Here is a 17,462-nt window from a genome sequence, read left to right as displayed (position 1 = left end):
GGTTAAAGTGTCTATCGTCACCATGATGCTTGTACACAAGTTTGACTCCGGCTGGTCGACTATAAAGTCCGTAGAGATAAGTCCCCAAGGGCGCGTTGTTGAGATGGATTTCTGAACTCTGACCTGGAGGGGCAGAGGTTCAGAAGGCCAGCCTAGTTTCTTGGAACAGGGTAACCTCTGGACAAGCCAGACCAATCAGGGTAGCGATGGCGGCGGTCAAGACTAAGTCTCAAGAGGGGTGAGGGTGACGGAAAGACCTCAATGAGCACACAAAGCAAGGACACTTACAAATTACTCCAGACAGGTGTTATATTAAAAATATAGACACATTTATTACAAGGCCTTTGTAACATCGACCATAGCAAAGAATCACAATAATACTAAAGTAAACCAACACATCACAATCAATACAATATATATACAAGACCGCGGGGTCTAAGGAGTTAGGAGCACGTAATATGTAGACCAACTAGATGGGGAGTAAAACAGGCAGTGCAAGTAATCATTAGACCCAGTGCGACATCCGAAATACACCTAACTAGGAGGAAGTCCGAGCCCTACGAAGAGAGGAGCCTTGTGCTCAAAAGTACCTGCACGCGCTGGTGCCAATGGACAAAGGAGGGCCTCTTCATGGATATGAGGCAGTTCAGGAAGGAGAATGAAGCGATGCAGAACAAGTCCCCACTACTCAAGCAAGGCCTCCACTTGTGGGCAGAGGCATGGTGAGAGTGCGGGAGAGAGTCGCTATATCGCAACAGCGGTAGAAAAGAAACAGGCTCCTGCGCGAGGGGCCACCGGTTGGGGTATGGACTACTCACCAGTCCCCGACGCAGGCAGACCCAGACTTCTCCAGTTCAGTTTACGTTGCTGGCAGGTTCAGCTGCGATGATCAGGACGTCTTGACCGTGTAGATTCTGCGTAGCAGGATGCAGGGTAGAGCATGTCCCAAATGCAGCGGACATGGAGAGGTTGTTACCACAGCAGGGCAACACGGCAACCGCGTTTACTCTGGTCCGGGCGCACTCGTCTCACTTCAGACCTCGGAATGCCAAGTGTACGTATTTGTTGCGAGGGTGCCGTGGACGCAGAGCAAGCAGTAGACCAAGTTTCGAGGGCTTCCCAGAAACGGCGGCGGTGACAGAGTAAAGCGTCCTGAGTAAGCTGGTCAGCCCACTGGTTGGCCCAGGGACACTTCTGAAGAGGCTTACTTGCAGGGTTTGATGAAGGTGCCGAGAATAGTTGATCCCACTATTCCGAAGGGTCGAAGCGCCTTTGCAGACCTTCTAAGACGATTAGATGCAGAGGTGTCTCGCAGGACGACAGCGGCTCAGGGTGCCAAACCTTCAGCGGGTCACCAGCGGTTCCTCGACTCAGCTTCTTGTTGCAGGATACTTGGCTCCTTATCCCTTGTTCGGTGTGAACTCAGGAGATCGACATGGCAGTGGTGTTTCCAGCCTCCTCTTATCCAAAGTTCCCTTTGTGCCAAAACTGATAGGACCCAATGGGAGATCTGCTCACAAACACTCACACCATACGTGGACCTATCACAGACTACGGTGGTCCCAGGCATTCAGGACACTCTAGACTCTCTGGCACCCAGGATGTGTATTGGGACCAGACATCCCAGCGCACATCCTGGAGGCACACACAAGGCATGCAGAAGCCCGCGGAAGCGTTGTGTTTCGCGGGAACGTGCATGACCAAATAAGGACTGCCCCAGGTCAGCTCGACTTGGGGGAAGGTGAAGGGGCAAGACGGTCAGTGGACAGGACAAAGAACCTCGTGGCATGGCCATTTTGGAAGCCAGGCCACCTATTCGTGCCAAACGCGGTAAGTGCGGATACATGGAAAAAAAGGGTTCAAAACACAAGAGAAACGATAGCTGCCACCAGTCCCATCCGTGACACACTTGCACAGTTCACAATAAGTCCAGCGAGAGTTTCTAGGGCCTTTGGAATGACTAGAGACCCAAGAGCGCGGTAATGTAAGTTACGGTGCACTCTTGTTTCATGTTGCACAAAAGCTGCAACATGAGGAAAGGACTAAGGGAAACAAAGTCTCCCAGTACTGACTGTCTTAAGGGCATGTCAGTTTCCCCATAAGAATTGAGCGAAAGCCCAGAGGAGTGCCACGGAAGGCTGCGCTTCTCTGGCAAAGTCTAGATCAGGGTGTAAAACAACAGCAAAAAGTTTGGGGGTTGCCACATGGAGGGAAAATTACATACACTGATGAAATCTTTCCTAACACGCGTTGGCATCTCAGGTTGGGTTAACAATCCTAGGGGTTTACCAGATGGGTATTTTGCTCTGGCACAAGTCGGGCAGGCTTTGAGATATTCCTTGACGTCTACTTTCAGCTCAGGCGAATAAAACGTTCTAGTGACCAGTTCTAAGGTGTTGTGTAGTCCTCTATGGCCAGCTATTGGTGGATCGTGACAGCAACTAATGATCTTTCTCCACCAAGGACCAGCAGGAATGTACATTTGGTTGCCGTAAAACACCAGACCGTCCTTCTCAGTATAGTTCTTTCCTCTTTGACATAGACGCTCAGGCATCTCGGACGTTAAGGCTGTCTTGACTTCTTGAAAGAAGGCATTAACAAGTCCCAGTATTTAAGTCTTTTGATCATGTGTTCCCCGGGAAGAGAGTTTTCATCGGCAGGAGTACTCTTCCGAGACAAAGCATCAGCTACCCTGTTGTAGGTTCCGGGTAGATAGGTGATTTGGAAGTCATACTGGGCAAAGAAGTAGGCCCATCGGGCTTGCCTTGAGTTAACATACTCCAAGTTTTGTAAGACTCTCAGATTTTTGTGGTCTGTTCTGATGAGAAAAGGATGTCTGGATCCCATGAGTAAATGTCGGCAATCCCCACAAGCCTGTTTTATTGCAAGCAGTTCTTTCTCCAGAACTGAATAGTTCAGTTGGCTGGAAGACAGGGTCTTGGAGAGGTAAGCTACGGGATGTTCAATACCCTCGTATGTTTGTAGAAGGACCGCCCCAATGGCCATAGCTGATGCGTCCTTTTCTACAATAAACTGCCGATTCTGATCGGGGCGACGAAGAATGGGAGCAGAACAGAAGAGCCTCTTTAACTCACCAAAACTCAGCTCTGCCTCTGGAGACCACTCGAAAGAGCCGGTTTTCTTCTTTAGTAACCTTGTGATGGGAAGAACAATCTCTGAGAAGTTGGGAATGAATCTCCTGTAGAAATTTGACAGTCCAAGGAATCTTTGAACTTCCTTGACGTTGCCAGGAGAGGACAGCTGAGAATAGCCATGACTTTGCCGGGATCCATGGAGATTCCTTCTCCCGAGAGAATGTATCCTAGGTAGGGAACAGAGGAGACTGCAAAGACAAATTTCTCTGGTTTGACCAAAAGTTGATACTGTTGAAAGCGCTCCAGGACCTGTTTGACATGAAGTATATGTGCTTCCAGATCAGATGAATAGATTAAGATATCATCCAGGTAAATGATGACTGTTACCAATAGTAAATCCAAAAATATCCGGTCCATAAACCACTGAAATATTGCTGGCGCGTTCACCAAACCGAGCGGCATTACCATATATTCGTACAATCCGAACGGGGTGCGGAATGCTGTCTTCCACTCGTCCCCTTTGGCAATGCGAAGCAAATGATATGCATTCCGGAGGTCGAGCTTGGTGAATATGCTTGCCTCTTGGACGGCCTCAATAATCTCTGATATAAGTGGCATGGGGTAGCAGTCATGAATGGTAACCTTATTTAGGCCCCTGTAGTCTATGCATGGCCGAAGTTCGGTGGAGTCTCTCTTCTTGATGAAAAACAGAGAGGCTCCTGCAGGAGACTTGGAGGGCTGTACGAGGCCATTTTGCATATTGGCATCCAGATAGTCCCTTAGGACCTGTCTCTCCGTTTGGGTTAAGGAAAACATTCTGCCAAAGGGAACCAGGGCATTTGGTTCCAGATCCAAAGTACAATCTTCCGGCCTGTGTGGAGGTAACGTAGCAGGCTTCCTTTCCTTGAATACATCATGATATGGTATACAATATTGTGGTAAAGCATGTATTCCCACATGATCACTTGCTAATACAGTCATGGTTTGGTGGTCGGTCCGGTTTGTTCCTGGGAAGCAGTGTTGTCTACAAAATGAGGAACAAAAACTCAACTGATTGCTGGTCCAGTTTATCTGAGGATTGTGTTTTCTGAGCCAGGTAATTCCTAGTATGATAGGAAAGTGAGCAGCTCGTATTTTGTCGAATTTAAGAACCTCTGAATGTTGAAAGATGGTTACCCGAAGTTCTTCTGTGGTATGGGTTATGGGTCCCGAAGAGAGGGGAGAACCGTCCGCTCCTTCTACCTTCTGGTCTTCCTTGCGGACTAACCTTTGAAGTTCCACCTTTTCTGCCCATAGAGTGTCCACAAAGTTCCCAGCTGCTCCAAAATCCAGGAGGGCTAGGGTTTCTACAGATCTGCTGTGGATGTTAATGTGTACTGGAATGACCATCAATCTGGAATCCTCCTGGGTATTAGGAGCGGAAATCAAGAGAGAAACATAGGGACTGAATGAGTTGTAGGTAGCCTCTCGGAGCCAGGTCCCTACTGGTGCCGAGGGAGGTTGTTTCCCTGTCGTTTGGTTGTAACTTCACAGCAATCCTTAAGAAGGTGCTGGTCTGAACCACAATATGCACAAAGTCCCTTTTCCTTTCTCCTTCTTCTTTCGGCAGACGAAAGAGGGCCCATGGTAGCTCCAATCTGCATGGGTTCTTCGTGAGAGTGGGAGGAGTAGGGTAAGGACGACGTAGAAGCCAAAGATTCAGGAGGATTTGCTGTAGTACGGTGTCTGCGACGTTCCGCTCGGCATTCATGAAGTCGATACTCGATCTGTAATACAGACGATAGTAAGTCTGGTCGAGAGGACCTGGCGAGTTCGTCTTTGATCTCCTCTTTTAAGCCTCTTCGGAAGATGGCATACTGGGCTTGTTCAGGCCAACCAGGCCCTGCAGCCAAGGTTTTGAAACGAGAGATATATGTCAAAACATCTGAGGATTCTTGTCGTACATCTAAAAAGTCCTCGCAGGCTGTAAAAGTTATTTCCGGTCTCTCGAAGATCTGTTTTAACAGAGTCTGGAAACCGGCAAAATCATGTAATATAGGGTTGACGCTGGTTACCAACGGGGTGGTCCATGTAAGTGCATTGCCAGTCATGTTTGAGATCAAAAATCCAACTCTGGATTGGTCTGTTGCGAAGGATCGAGGTCTGAAGGTAAAATAGACCAAGCAGGCTTCCAAGAATTCTTTTATCTTCTTTGGAGAACCATCAAACTTTCCAGAAGAAAGCGACATGGCTGGAAGTTCAACAGGCGGAGGTTCGCATGCGATGGCAAATTGCTTTAATACCATATTCTCTGCCTTCACCGTCTGAAGTTCTTGTGACATCCCCTGAACAGCCTTCCAAAGTTCCTGGATCTGTTCCTCTGCAGACATTATGTCCTTTTGGCATTGCAATCTGTCTTGTTTAGCCTTGGCTCCTAGCCCTTCTTCCTCCCCACTCTCCTCACCTGTGTCGTAGTTCTCCAAATCCTTGGGGCTGAGATGGCGACGTGTGTAGTAATCCTTCTTTTCCTTAGATGAAGTTTGCCTGCCACGAGAGGAAGTTACAGTGAATACTTAGATACAAGCAGTCCTGAGGCTCCTTTCCCGTGATCAGGCGGTAAGGGAAAAAGCCTTGACAGCAGAAAAAAACCCTTAGACTCGCAGGAGATTTCCAGAAGATTAGGTGTCAGGTAACCCCCGACAATGCTGGTCGGAGGAATTCCACGGGTAAGAGAAAAGAGGTCTTGAATCAGGTTCTTCGTAGTGGAAGACTGAGGCACGAAGATAACAGATACCGTGAGGAGCGGCAGCAAGGAAATCCAAGACGGAAGAGAGAGCAGGGAGAGAGGCTCGCCTCGGAGTAGCCGAGCGAGCAGAATAGCAGCCGAAGCCAAAGTAAGGTAAATGAGGGTGGTCAGAGTACAAGGAAAGAGAAGTGGATCGCAAGAGGTGATAACAGAAGCAGAGCGGCTCAGTGTAAGCCGTGAAAGCGGAAAACTAGCGTTTCACCCAAAAAGATAGCACAAGTCAAAATCGGGGTTTGCAACGCGGCGATCGTTGGGAGACGAATGAATTAGTACCTCCCAGTGCCGCCATCTTGGGCGACCACTAGACCGCCACAGCACGTAATGAAAACGAAGTGCTGGAACTACTGGTATAATCGCTTACGTCGGAGCCGCCAACGCGGAAGCAACCGCCATTTGGCTCGGCGGATGATAGTTTCCCCCTATTTCATGTACTTTAATGTGTTTTTATACACTGTTTCTTTTGGTTATGGAGTCTAACCAACTCCATAGGCATCATCTTTTCCAATTGTGTCCCAAAGCACCTTCAGTGCAGTGGCACAGGGAAGTCTTTCAGACTTCCCGAGGTTTAAATACCTCCTCTGGGATCAACTACTGTTTCACAGAGCAGTAAAGTGAAATTGACTTTACTTAGCATTGTACTTGCTAGACCCAGCACACCCTATCTTACAATAGAGTGCTGGAGGTGTTACTTAGTACCCCCTGTGTCTAAATGCTCATGTAACATTTTTTTATGTTACCCTTTCCTCAATTGACTGGCTGGTGGTAGTGGTTTCGTTTTGAACTACCTTGGTTTGCATTTACTGCAACCTTTCGCGGCTCCGGTAAAGTAACTGGGAGGCATCTTTTTCAAAATGGCGTACAGCCATCTTTGCTAAAATGGCGCCCGGTCTTCTTTTTTCACCAGGTCTTTGTGGGAAGGTCCTTTTAGAGAGTTTCTCTGCGCAGCAAACCAGGTTTGGTCTCTTTGTTCATTCGCCTTTGGCGGGCTTCAGGAGTGAAACTCGCCTCTGGCTCCAGGGTGTCTGGGGTAGGCATGAAGTTAGGGAGGTGCCCGAAACTCCCTGTGCTTAGTTTCCTAGGAGACCCAAATGCACTATGTGGTGATTGGCTGGCTGACTGTCCGGCAAGGGAAGCCACCCTGCCAGGTGAGTGACAGCTAGGCTGGAATGAATGGGAGAGAACTGAATAAAAGGCAGGTCTTTTGGCTTGGAAGGCAGAGTCGACCAATGGACGAAGGAACCGAAGAAGAGCTTGAAGAGGACACCTGCTGCAAATCCTGGAGCGTTTGTTTGCCCGGTGAAGTCCTGCTGCAGTGACTACTTGCCAAGTTCGCATCGAAAGAGAAGCCCCTGCAAGGACGACCTCTCCCTTTGAGTAGGTGGGACCAATCAACTCCAAAGTAAGCCACCTGGACACCCATCTCAGAGCTGGTTTAATTTCCTCAGAGTTGCTGCAGGAAACCGTATAGCCCGGGAGAGGGACACCAGATTGTGTGCGTTAGATTTAAGCTGGCCTAAAGCTTTTGGAAGATCCTCCGGACACCCACGAAGCAGGACTGACCAAGCCTGACCCCTTTCAGCAGCGTGTGGGATCACAGAAGCAAGGACAGTCCACCTTGACAGCCAGGAACCACACTTATTGCTATTTGCTGTACCGCAAGGAGCTGAAACGCAAAATAGCCACTGAAAGTGAAGGTTGCCAGTTTTGACAGTCCCAGTGCAGTGCCAGAGTCCCCCGACGTCCTCCCTCTTGTCCCCACGACTGAGGCCCAGGAACAGTGAGATCTGCAGAGCTGCACAGGAACAGAGGTCATCAGCTACATTCTTACGTCTTTACCAAGGTACTGTAAAATAACTCTAAGAGAACTTACCTCTTTCTGTAGAAGTGCTTGTAACTTCCACAACTCACCAGCCTAATCTGCGTGTGGCCCTACACTTGATTCTTCTTTTCAGCAAAGATTCCTAAGAACTTGTGCAACGACTTTTCCATTTACTTTCCTGAAGTGCTGCATCCTATACAAAGACTTTTGCCTATTGACTTTGGCTTAGCCTATTGAATTGAATGACTCTTCTAACTGCTATCTGAAAGTTTTTGCCCTGCTTATGAATATTTGTAATTTCTTGTGTTCTAATAACCTTTGCCTTTGACCAACTTTTTAAAAGTGTTCTGAATGCCAACAGTAAGATATTAATGCCCCCAGCACCCTTGTTACTGAAGTCACCTGTGGGTGTAGGTTGTGTCTGTGGGCCATCCCAACATGGTCTTGTCTGATTCATAAACTCAGAGTGTACAGTATTGAAGTGTATTTGTATGTTACTAGCATATAGCTCCCTTCTAAAGAAGGCTTTATAACTGACTGACAAATAAATTAATAATTGTTTATGCAAGAAACCTTGAGTGTAAGAGTTTATTTGAATACCAGTAACTGTGAATCTTTGTGTAACTCAACGACAGCTCACATTTCCCCTCTTGAGATAAGCCTGGCTGCTCAACACACTACCAAAACTGTGTAGTACAAGCTTAGACCAAAGGTTGGGTTGCCTATACCTGTAGTCATAGTTGTTTGTAGTGTTCCCAGAGGGTACTGCATTCAAACCTTGCCTAACACCTTCCATCCCCACTTACCTGGAGAACCGGAGCTCTGTGCTCCGGTCCCGTTGCTCCTCCTGTCTCCCGGCCGTCAAGACATGGAAAAGGGACTTTGTCCGGGTTGTACAATTGCACAGCTTTTTATTTTATCTAACTTAATGTTTGGAGTTGCTTTAAAGATTTTTAACAAACAATCCTTAATTGCAGAATACCTCAAGATTGTCCTACTCATTCACTCATTTTGCCTTTGGCTAGTCGTATACCATAAACTATAATATTGTTTCTAGTGAGCATTGGTAGGGTATTGATACACTTGCATTTAAGTTTAAGAACCTTAGTAGTGTTTGTAAACATCAGGGATTGATACTGAAGTGCAGAATTGGTAGTATGAAAAGAAAGGAGCACACTTTTCGAATGAAAGTAGATCAGCTTACTTGTGGCACAGGAATTACATTTATATTGCCAAACATACAGGAAGAGCTGTCAGTATAGAACATCTGGCGAAGGCATTAAGATCAAATACAAATGAAAGTGGTCATGACTTCAGAATAATTGCCTCTATACTAGTATAGAGGCACTTGTGCTGGCAGAAATTATTGTAATATTTATTATACTAATTATTGGTAACCAAGCAGCCTTCTGGAGTACAATGTGACAGGATCAAAAGACTTGAACCTCACAATTGCTAATGATTTCCTGAATGTGTATGGGTAGCTCATAACACAACTGTATTTTCAACCAGCTCTGGTGCAGAGCGCAAGACTTCTGAAGCAGATCAGATAAAACTAGCACTTACAATTTTAGAGAGGGAAATTGGCACATTTTGTAAATAAATCTTGAGCTCTGGGGTAATTCCATATGCCTGGCAGGATAGAATATCAAATCTACACATTTTGTGCTATAACTTCAACAATGTATATAATCAACCTGAGGTCATTCATAACTATTACAACACGCCTACGTTACAGATTTTCTTCTCATTTCTCTATGCAAGTTTCTTTACAACAACCTTTATTTTTTGTTTTCTTCTACACATGCTCCTAATATCCTGTCTGTATTCTCATCCCCCAGTGCAGGTGCTCACTCTTTAAATATAAAGTGTAAATGACAAGGTTTGCATTAATAATACCTGCTCTTTTCATTTGAAATTCCTGAATGTGACATCTGAAAAAGGAACAAAAAGTAAAATAGTTAATATCTGTGTTAAAACATGGCAGTGATATTAGAGTTGTTCATTAAAACTGAAAATATCCCCAACTAATTACAGCACCCTGGCCTGCTGGTATCAATGTCCTGCTCTTTTGCTGACATGTATGCATGGCCCTGCATTTTTCTTAAGTGGCCATTTTTTACTATGCACGTTTAACACGAGTATCGGACCTGCAACTGCACAGGTCATCAATGAAAAGACCAGAGTCTCACTCCTTTGTGTATTGCATAGCAAAGGTCCTATTATCATTGATGATTCAGTAGGGAAATCCACATTGAAGAAGAGAATATAAAGAAAGTAAAACATCAGTTTAAAATGAAATATATGAGCTGCAGCCTGCACACAGCATCTGAAAAAGGGCATGTGCAGGGGACTGTGCAATGTGTGTAGGCTATCTATAATTGTATATCACCAAAGTAATGGATACAGCCAAGAAAATAATTACTTCCAGGTACCGGAAAGGATCCAGCAAATTTTATTAAAATGGAAAAACAGTGCAATCTGGGATAAAAAGTGCAGCATTTCATACAAGATCCAAAATCACAAGGCCTGCTTGGGTTTGTTTTTATTACAGGACTGGGAATAAGCTTTATATCAAGAAACAGAGAGATATCATAAAGGGCTTTAATTGCCAAGAACATGTTCTAATGTTGTTCTGTTTGAAAGACAGATGCCGCACAGAAATGTAATGAATGTAAAGGCTGCTTTTATAAATAAAGCCACTTTGGCCAGATGGTATTCCTTCCCACCAAACACAGAAAAACAGAAACAGGTGGGGTTGGCTTGCTTTCCCATTAGAGAATTGAAAATCACTTATCCTTGAGGCGGACCATAAAATGTTATGATTGTACCTGCAGTTGGTCCTCAGGATATAGAGCTTGAAAGCAAAACAAAATCTTACCATTTACAACTTCCATCTGTCTCTGAGTTTAGGCTAATATCCTTAAATACAGAATTCATCCTGACCTGTGGTCCCCTCTCAACTATTCTGATCTTTCCATCAGCCAGGCCTCTACTGAAGAAAAATGTGCGCTGTCAAAGTGATGGAAAGTGGTTGTAATCATTCAAATTGGCAGGACTGAAGTCATGAATGCCTTGCCAGCAGCCTAACTTCAAAAAATGTGCACCATGACAACAGCATTCACAGGAGTCATAAATGCCTCAGCTCTGAATTAACTGCAGATGTTCTGTTACCAGGCAGAGAGAGACTGGGGATGCCATATAACATGTTGGTAATAAGAAAAAAATGCCTTTTGAATTTTGCATTGGGAACTACTTTATTGCTTATAACATTTGAATGCAAGGGCCTAGGGGGTTAATTGTTTTTTTAATATTCATGGTGAAAAGCTCTATCAGCTAAATATAAAATGATATTTTTGTGAAATTGTGTTCATTATGTAAATTAGGTGAAATATTTGCGATGAAACGGTGTGCGCCAGTAATTCATATATCCTACCGTCCGTGCTGGTGAGCTGATGAGCTAAGATGGAAAAGTAATTTTTTATAAACGTATCAGTGTGTAAAATGCCAAAATGTGTAACTCATCCACCATAAGTCACGCAGAGGCAAACATTGGATCATATGACTCAACTGAGTGAGAGCGATCTGATGAACTGATTAGTAACAGGATCATATGTGAGGAATATAGTGTTTTAGAACGTAACATTTGTTAAATGTAGACATATCCACGATGACACCACATCAAATGGGAGGGAAACTGGGTTTTGAAGTTACTCCCATCAGACTGCCCTCTTCATTAATATGCCCAATGAGTACGAAGGGGTTGGTTTAGTGTGATGCCACTTTTGGAACCCTCTCCACTCACATACATTGAATTTGATTAGAGAACCTATACACACCTTTAAGGGGTTTGGTTTATGCTCTATAAAAGTTCTTACCCATAGATTCCGGAGACACTCACTCACTGACTGGCTGTTTGGAAGAAGGAGAGAAAGGGGAATAATAGATTGCTTTCCTTTTAGACCCATTTTTGGATTACTAGCAGTACACTGCAAAAGAAGCCTAATTGGAGTTAAAACCTAGAAGATTTACAGTAGGAAAGACAGCAAACAGTCCCAAATACAGAAACAACAAAACCAGGCTGTGAAGGGAGGTTGATACTATCTTGGTGACTGATAACCACTTGTTCATGGGGTGGGGTGGGGAATTAAACCAGTCCTAAAGACAGTGCCCACCTGCCTGTGAGACAATTCATATGCATGAATTACATTAAGGGGAAATTTGTAAGTACTGAGGGGTGGGGTTATATAAACTGACTGTACATCCTGAGAAGTTAGGGATTATTTCAGAAATGGATGGGTTTCTGTAATTATAAATTTGATAGAAAGGTTCGCTGGTGTGTATACAGCAAGATTCCTTGAATCCTTCTCTGTGTAACGCGCAAATACAGAAGACATTTTTCGGAAGCCAAAAGGACATTTCACTGTGTGCATACCTAGAAATAATAAGGTGATTGAAGCCAGTTTCTGGTTACATCACCAAGCAGAGTCCTGTTAATCACGCTGTTTCACTCAAGAATAAGGGGAAAGAGTTATTAACTGCCACCTCCTTTCTCACCTTTAAGTTGTCCATTGAAAATTACAAATGTTCACGTTAACACATTAATGCGACAGAAACACCACTGGAGGAAATTTAGCAAACATACACATTGAACATACATTTTCCTTTTTACAAGCGATATACATGCAGGAAAGACAAGAAGCCGGTATTTCAAATGAATTTTCTAGAACGCTGCTTGTCCATTGAGTAAAGTGGGAAGGTAGCTATTTTCAATAAAGGGGAAGCAGAGAGATTCATACAGACATGGTTGTTCCGTTTTAATTTGTTTTTAACACATTAAAGCCTTATCCTGGACCCTCATGTATTTTTCAATCCATGGTGCATGTGCTCTATGGTAAATAAAATGTGTATATGTTGATGTGTGTGTTACAAATGTTCACATTAATATAAATGTAGCCTGGAGTAGTGATGCGAGCGGTGCATTGATTTTTCTGCATTGAAGTCAATATTGACATTGGAATTTCATAGATGTAAAATGTTTGTATATTTAAAATGATTCAATTATTTCTAATTGTATTAATTAATAGAACTTCTGTGTAACCGTGTGTGTTTCTTGTCTGGAAAGGGGTGAGATGCTGTAGTAATCAGTATTGTTAAATTGGGGGTTCCAGGTTCCTAAAAATAACTTTATTAAATGAATGAAAATTGTGCGTGCCCGATTTGGAGTGGGTGGAAAATTCCCCCAAACAAATTATAGCCTTATTAAAACATCCTCCAATCTATTACTACAACCCCTCCACATTTTAGAGGTTATCTGTGTGGTCTTTCTGTATATGTGCGTGTCTTTCTGTATATGTGCGTGTATAAAGTAAGTGACAACAGATGAGAGGAATTGGGATTCGAGTTGCCTAATGATCATTTGACAATGACTTGCAGGAACACTGTGAGGGTACCTATCCAAGCATTTGCACCTTTATGTGGCTATAAGATGCCCAAGTACAGCATTCAAGAACCTGCAAGCCAGTCAGGTGGGTACACAGAATTTTAGGCGAGGTGGGGGGGGAACTTTACACTCACAAGGCCTTACACTTTAAAGCTCTGCTGCAATACAGTTTAGGTTTGACAAAGACTTCTAAGTGGAGTAGCAGAGCCTAACACTCATCCCTTTTTTTTAGTGTCGTTGGTCCTAATTCTCCATGAAGGCCATGAATGCCATGGATCATCTGATCTGTCCAAACATTCACTCTTTTCCAAGCATGAGCCAGCCCTTCTGTTGATGTCTTTCAGATGTTGTCCCTCTGTTTTCCTCTACTCCAAATCATTTTGAAGGCAGAAAAAGAGATAGTAATTTAAAAATAAATGTGCACGATAAATGTGCACTAATAATTTGCTATTTTCACCATTGTTTTCCGGTGGCTGGGTGTTCTGGGTAGAACTGTACCCTCTTCACTCAAAAAGCTACAGGCAAGCACAGTTCAATGAAAGCTGTTCCTTACTCAATATTGGATACATTACTCACCGTAATCATATTTCTGATGCTTGTATCTGCTTAGATTCACATTCTGTGCATAGGCCGACATCTAGTGGAAGCTGCAGAGTATTACAGTTGTTTTTGAAACGCGAAAAGGCAGATCGACAGGGCGTGCTAGTAATACTATCCCTAGTGTGAAATCCACTGTACCCATGATCCCTCACGCATCAAGGTCCCTCAGATTGTTATTTTTCTGACATGAGGTGTAGCGTGAGTACAGTTGTATCCAAGCAGATACGGATCAGACAAGCTCATAAGCATCTATGGGCCTTCTCTCGATGGGGAGGAAGGGTGGGCGCATATGAATCTAAGCAGATACAAGCATCAGAAATACGATTATGGTGAGTAATGTGTCCCATCTGAGGCATGTGGAATCTGCTTAGATCCAATGCTGTGCATAGATTAGTGAGCAGTGTTAGAAGAAGGTGGTGGGATGTGAGAAGGTTAATGGGTGAACAGATGTCTTAGAACCGCTTGTCGCACCTGTGTATCTGTCTTGGAATGAGTGTCTATGCAGTAGTGCTGAATGAAAGTGTGTATTGAACTCCATGTAGCTGCTTTTCAAATGTTGTCTAGAGGGACATTTGCAATGAAAGCCAGAGTGGCTCCTGTGCTCCTTGCGGAGTGAGCTCTGGGCGTAAAAGGCAGTGTCTTGTCTGATAGGGAATAGCACAATTGTATACATCTGACTATCCACCTAGAGATGGCATTCTTTGAAATGCAGTCACCTTCTCTGCCTGGCGCTATGGAGACAAACAGTTGATCTGTTTTTCTTAGCGGTCTGGTCTTGTCTACCTAGTAGAGGACCGCTCTCCTCACATCTAGTGTGTGGAGTTTTACCTCTGCTGAGCTGGTGGGTTCCTGGAATAAAACCGGTAGCTCAATAGACTGTTTTACGTGAAATTTAGAGATGAACTTAGGGGAGAAGCTAGGGTGAGTACGTAAAACCAGCTTGTCTTTGTGTACAACAAAGAAAGGATCCTGCACTGACAATGCTTGTATTTCACTAACTCTTCTTATCGAAGTGATGGCCACTAAGAAGGCAGTTTTATAAGCCAGGTGTTTGAGAATAGACTTATGCATCGGCTCGAAAGGGGGTCCCATGAGCTTAGCAAGTACAACATTGAGATCCCATCCTGGCGGCGGGTTCGAAATTGGAGGGTGGAGTCTCTTTACTCCCTCCATGAATGCTTTGATGAGAGGTACCTTCCACCATGAGACCTTACTGTGGGAAGTGGTATAGGCTGACAAAGTGGTGGACCTTTAAGGAGTTGAATATTAACCCTGCATCTAGCAAGTGGAGCATATAAGTTAGAATGTGGGAAGGAATATATAGTCTATGGGGTTAATTTGTTTAGACTGACACCAAATTACAAATCTCCTCCACTTGTCAAAATAACAGTGCCTAGTGTTAGGTTTTCTTGATTCTCTTAAGATATCCATACATCTTTGTGGCAGATTCTGTGACCTCAGGAGCCATGCTGCCAAGTTCATTGAGTGAGGTTGAGGGTGCACTGTTAGTCCCCCGTGCTGAGTGAGCAGATTGTACGTTCACGGGAGTTTGATGGGATCGCACATCGCCAGCTTGCACAGATGTGGATACCAGGGTTGTTTTGCCCACATAGGAGCAACTATCACGATCCTACTCGCCTGCCACACAGCACCGCTACACGCGCCTCTGCCTTTATTTCCTTGTTTTAGCGCTGCAGTTTTGGACTAATCTAATTGCATGTTCCATTCCGGCTTTTGGGTTAAACCAACAGATGCATTCTGGGACATGTATGCTGTCCAAAAGGCAGAGGGCTGGAGGAGGCATACTAAATACATTTGCTTGCAGCAAGCTTCTAAGAGCTGCAGAGGGCCTGATTGCATTCACCTGTTCCAAGCTACTGCAGGCTAGGCTGCAGAGAGCTGGAGAGCATTTGATTAGAAACCATTGCTGCTACTGCTGCAGGCTAATGGAGCAAGGGCTGGGCTTAATTGAACACAGCTGCCAGAGTCTGCAATCAGCTCCACCCTGCTGGCTGGGAGGACATTTATGAGCTCTCTTTGAACAGAAGCAGCAGGCTACTGAAGCCAGGGCTGGGCTTTATTGAACACAGCTGCAAGAGTCTGCAATCAGCACAACCCTGCTGGCCTGCTGGCTGGGAGGGCCTTTATAAACTCACTTTGAACAGAAGCAGTTGTCAGTCAACTGCTTCCACTGGGAGTTTGTGCTTGTGCTCCTGTTACCAGTTTTTTTTACCTTTCCTGGAAATCCTTTTTGGCCTTTGATTCCTGTTGCTGTTGTTGCTTGCAGCTCCCTTTTCAGTCTGCTTCAGCCTTCTGCCCTGCTCCTCTGGGCTTCCCTGCCTGACAGCTTTGCCACACTCTGCTGCATTCTGCCCTGCTCTTCTGGGCTCCCAACTGGCGGCTCTGCCGCACTGCGCTGCCTGCTGTCCTGCTCTTCTGGGCTCCCAACTGGCAGCTCTGCCGCACTCCGCTGCCTGCTGTCCTGCTTCTCTGGGCTCCCGCCTGACGGCTTTGCCGCACTCCACTGCCTTCTGCTCTTCTCCTCTGGGCTTCTCTGCCTGGCAGCATTGCCACACTCCGCTGCCTTCTGCCCTGCTCATTTGGGCTCCCAACTGGTGGCTCTGCCGCACTCCACTGCCTTCTGCTCTTCTCCTCTGGGCTTCCCTGCCTGGCAGCCTTGCCACACTTCGCTGCCTTCTGCCCTGCTCATCTGGGCTCCCAACTGACGGCTCTGCCGCACTCCGCTGCCTGCCGCCCTGGTCCTCTGGGCTCCCGTCTGGTGGCTCTGCCATACTCCGCTGCCTTCCACCCTGCTCCTCTGGCCTCTTACCTCGCGGCTCTGCCACACTCCTCTACCTTCTGTCCTGTTTCTCTGGGCTCCTTGCCTTGCAACCTGCCTGTCCTAGCTTCTGATATCCTATCCTGTCCTGTACCTGGTAATTTCTTTCTATGCTGCTTTCTACTTATATACATCTTGGTCCACTGTGATGCCTCCACTTGAATCCATTTTACAGTGTGACCCTAGGTTGTTCTCCGTTCAGATTAGATAAGGGAAGACTTCTGTTGCCTTCACCTAATCCGTTGAAGTCGTACCTATCTCAGTTTATGGTCTTTCAATTTTACCCTTGCACTGAGTACAACAGTTTCCTCGGCACGCCTAAGTCATGACGTTGCTGTATGACTGTTGTTAAGAGTAATCTGCTGGTACCTATCCCAAGGGCTTTCCTTAAATTCCTTGTCTTTACCTTTTCTCTGTCTCTTGTTTACAGCCTGCTCCAGCAGTTCCTGTGAATACCTGTTTCAATTAACAGCTTGGTATGTGCCTATAATTTGTTATATGCTAGCATTGTCTCTGGAATCTCCCTTAATCTACTTACATACAGTGAGAGATAGCCTCTGCCCTGTACTCTCTGCCTAGACTTGTGACAGCGACTAGCATGAGCGTCACATGTTCCTTGTGGATCTTGTTCACCACCTTCCTCATTAGAGGCATTGGGGGAAAAGTGTTAAGCAAATTTCCCTGACCAGTTCATCCATAGGGCGTTCTCCTTGGATCCTTCCTGGGGGAACCTGGACGCGAAGTCTGAGCATTGTCTGTTTTCGCATGTAGTGAACAAGTCTATTGTGGGGTAACCCCATTGAGAGAAGAGATGTTCAACTACCCCTGCGTGTAGTTGCCACTCGTGTTCTTCTGGTAGGGGATCTCTGCTCAATGAGTCT

General features: G+C 45.3%; 1 protein-coding gene and 1 long non-coding RNA gene across 4 annotated transcripts in view; one reads left to right on the top strand and one right to left on the bottom strand.

The window, feature by feature from the left end:
• The window catches only part of LOC138491599 (ubl carboxyl-terminal hydrolase 18-like), a 1,142,981-nt gene that overhangs the window by 239,578 nt on the left and 885,941 nt on the right, over positions 1 to 17,462 (bottom strand). For all 3 annotated transcript variants that reach the window (XM_069618206.1, XM_069618205.1, XM_069618204.1), the window contains exon 9: positions 9,599 to 9,633. In XM_069618206.1, coding sequence (XP_069474307.1) covers positions 9,599 to 9,633 — 35 coding nt within the window. The remainder of the gene's footprint in view (positions 1 to 9,598; positions 9,634 to 17,462) is intronic.
• Positions 1 to 17,462, top strand: part of LOC138491601 (uncharacterized) — a 357,008-nt gene that overhangs the window by 126,397 nt on the left and 213,149 nt on the right. The window lies entirely within an intron of this gene.

The sequence above is a fragment of the Ambystoma mexicanum genome, chromosome 10 (genome assembly GCF_040938575.1).
Source record: "Ambystoma mexicanum isolate Mex_15411 chromosome 10, UKY_AmexF1_1, whole genome shotgun sequence".
Lineage (NCBI taxonomy): Eukaryota > Metazoa > Chordata > Amphibia > Caudata > Ambystomatidae > Ambystoma > Ambystoma mexicanum.
Note: the sequence above shows the minus strand (reverse complement) of the source record. Positions and strands in the feature narration are given on the sequence as shown.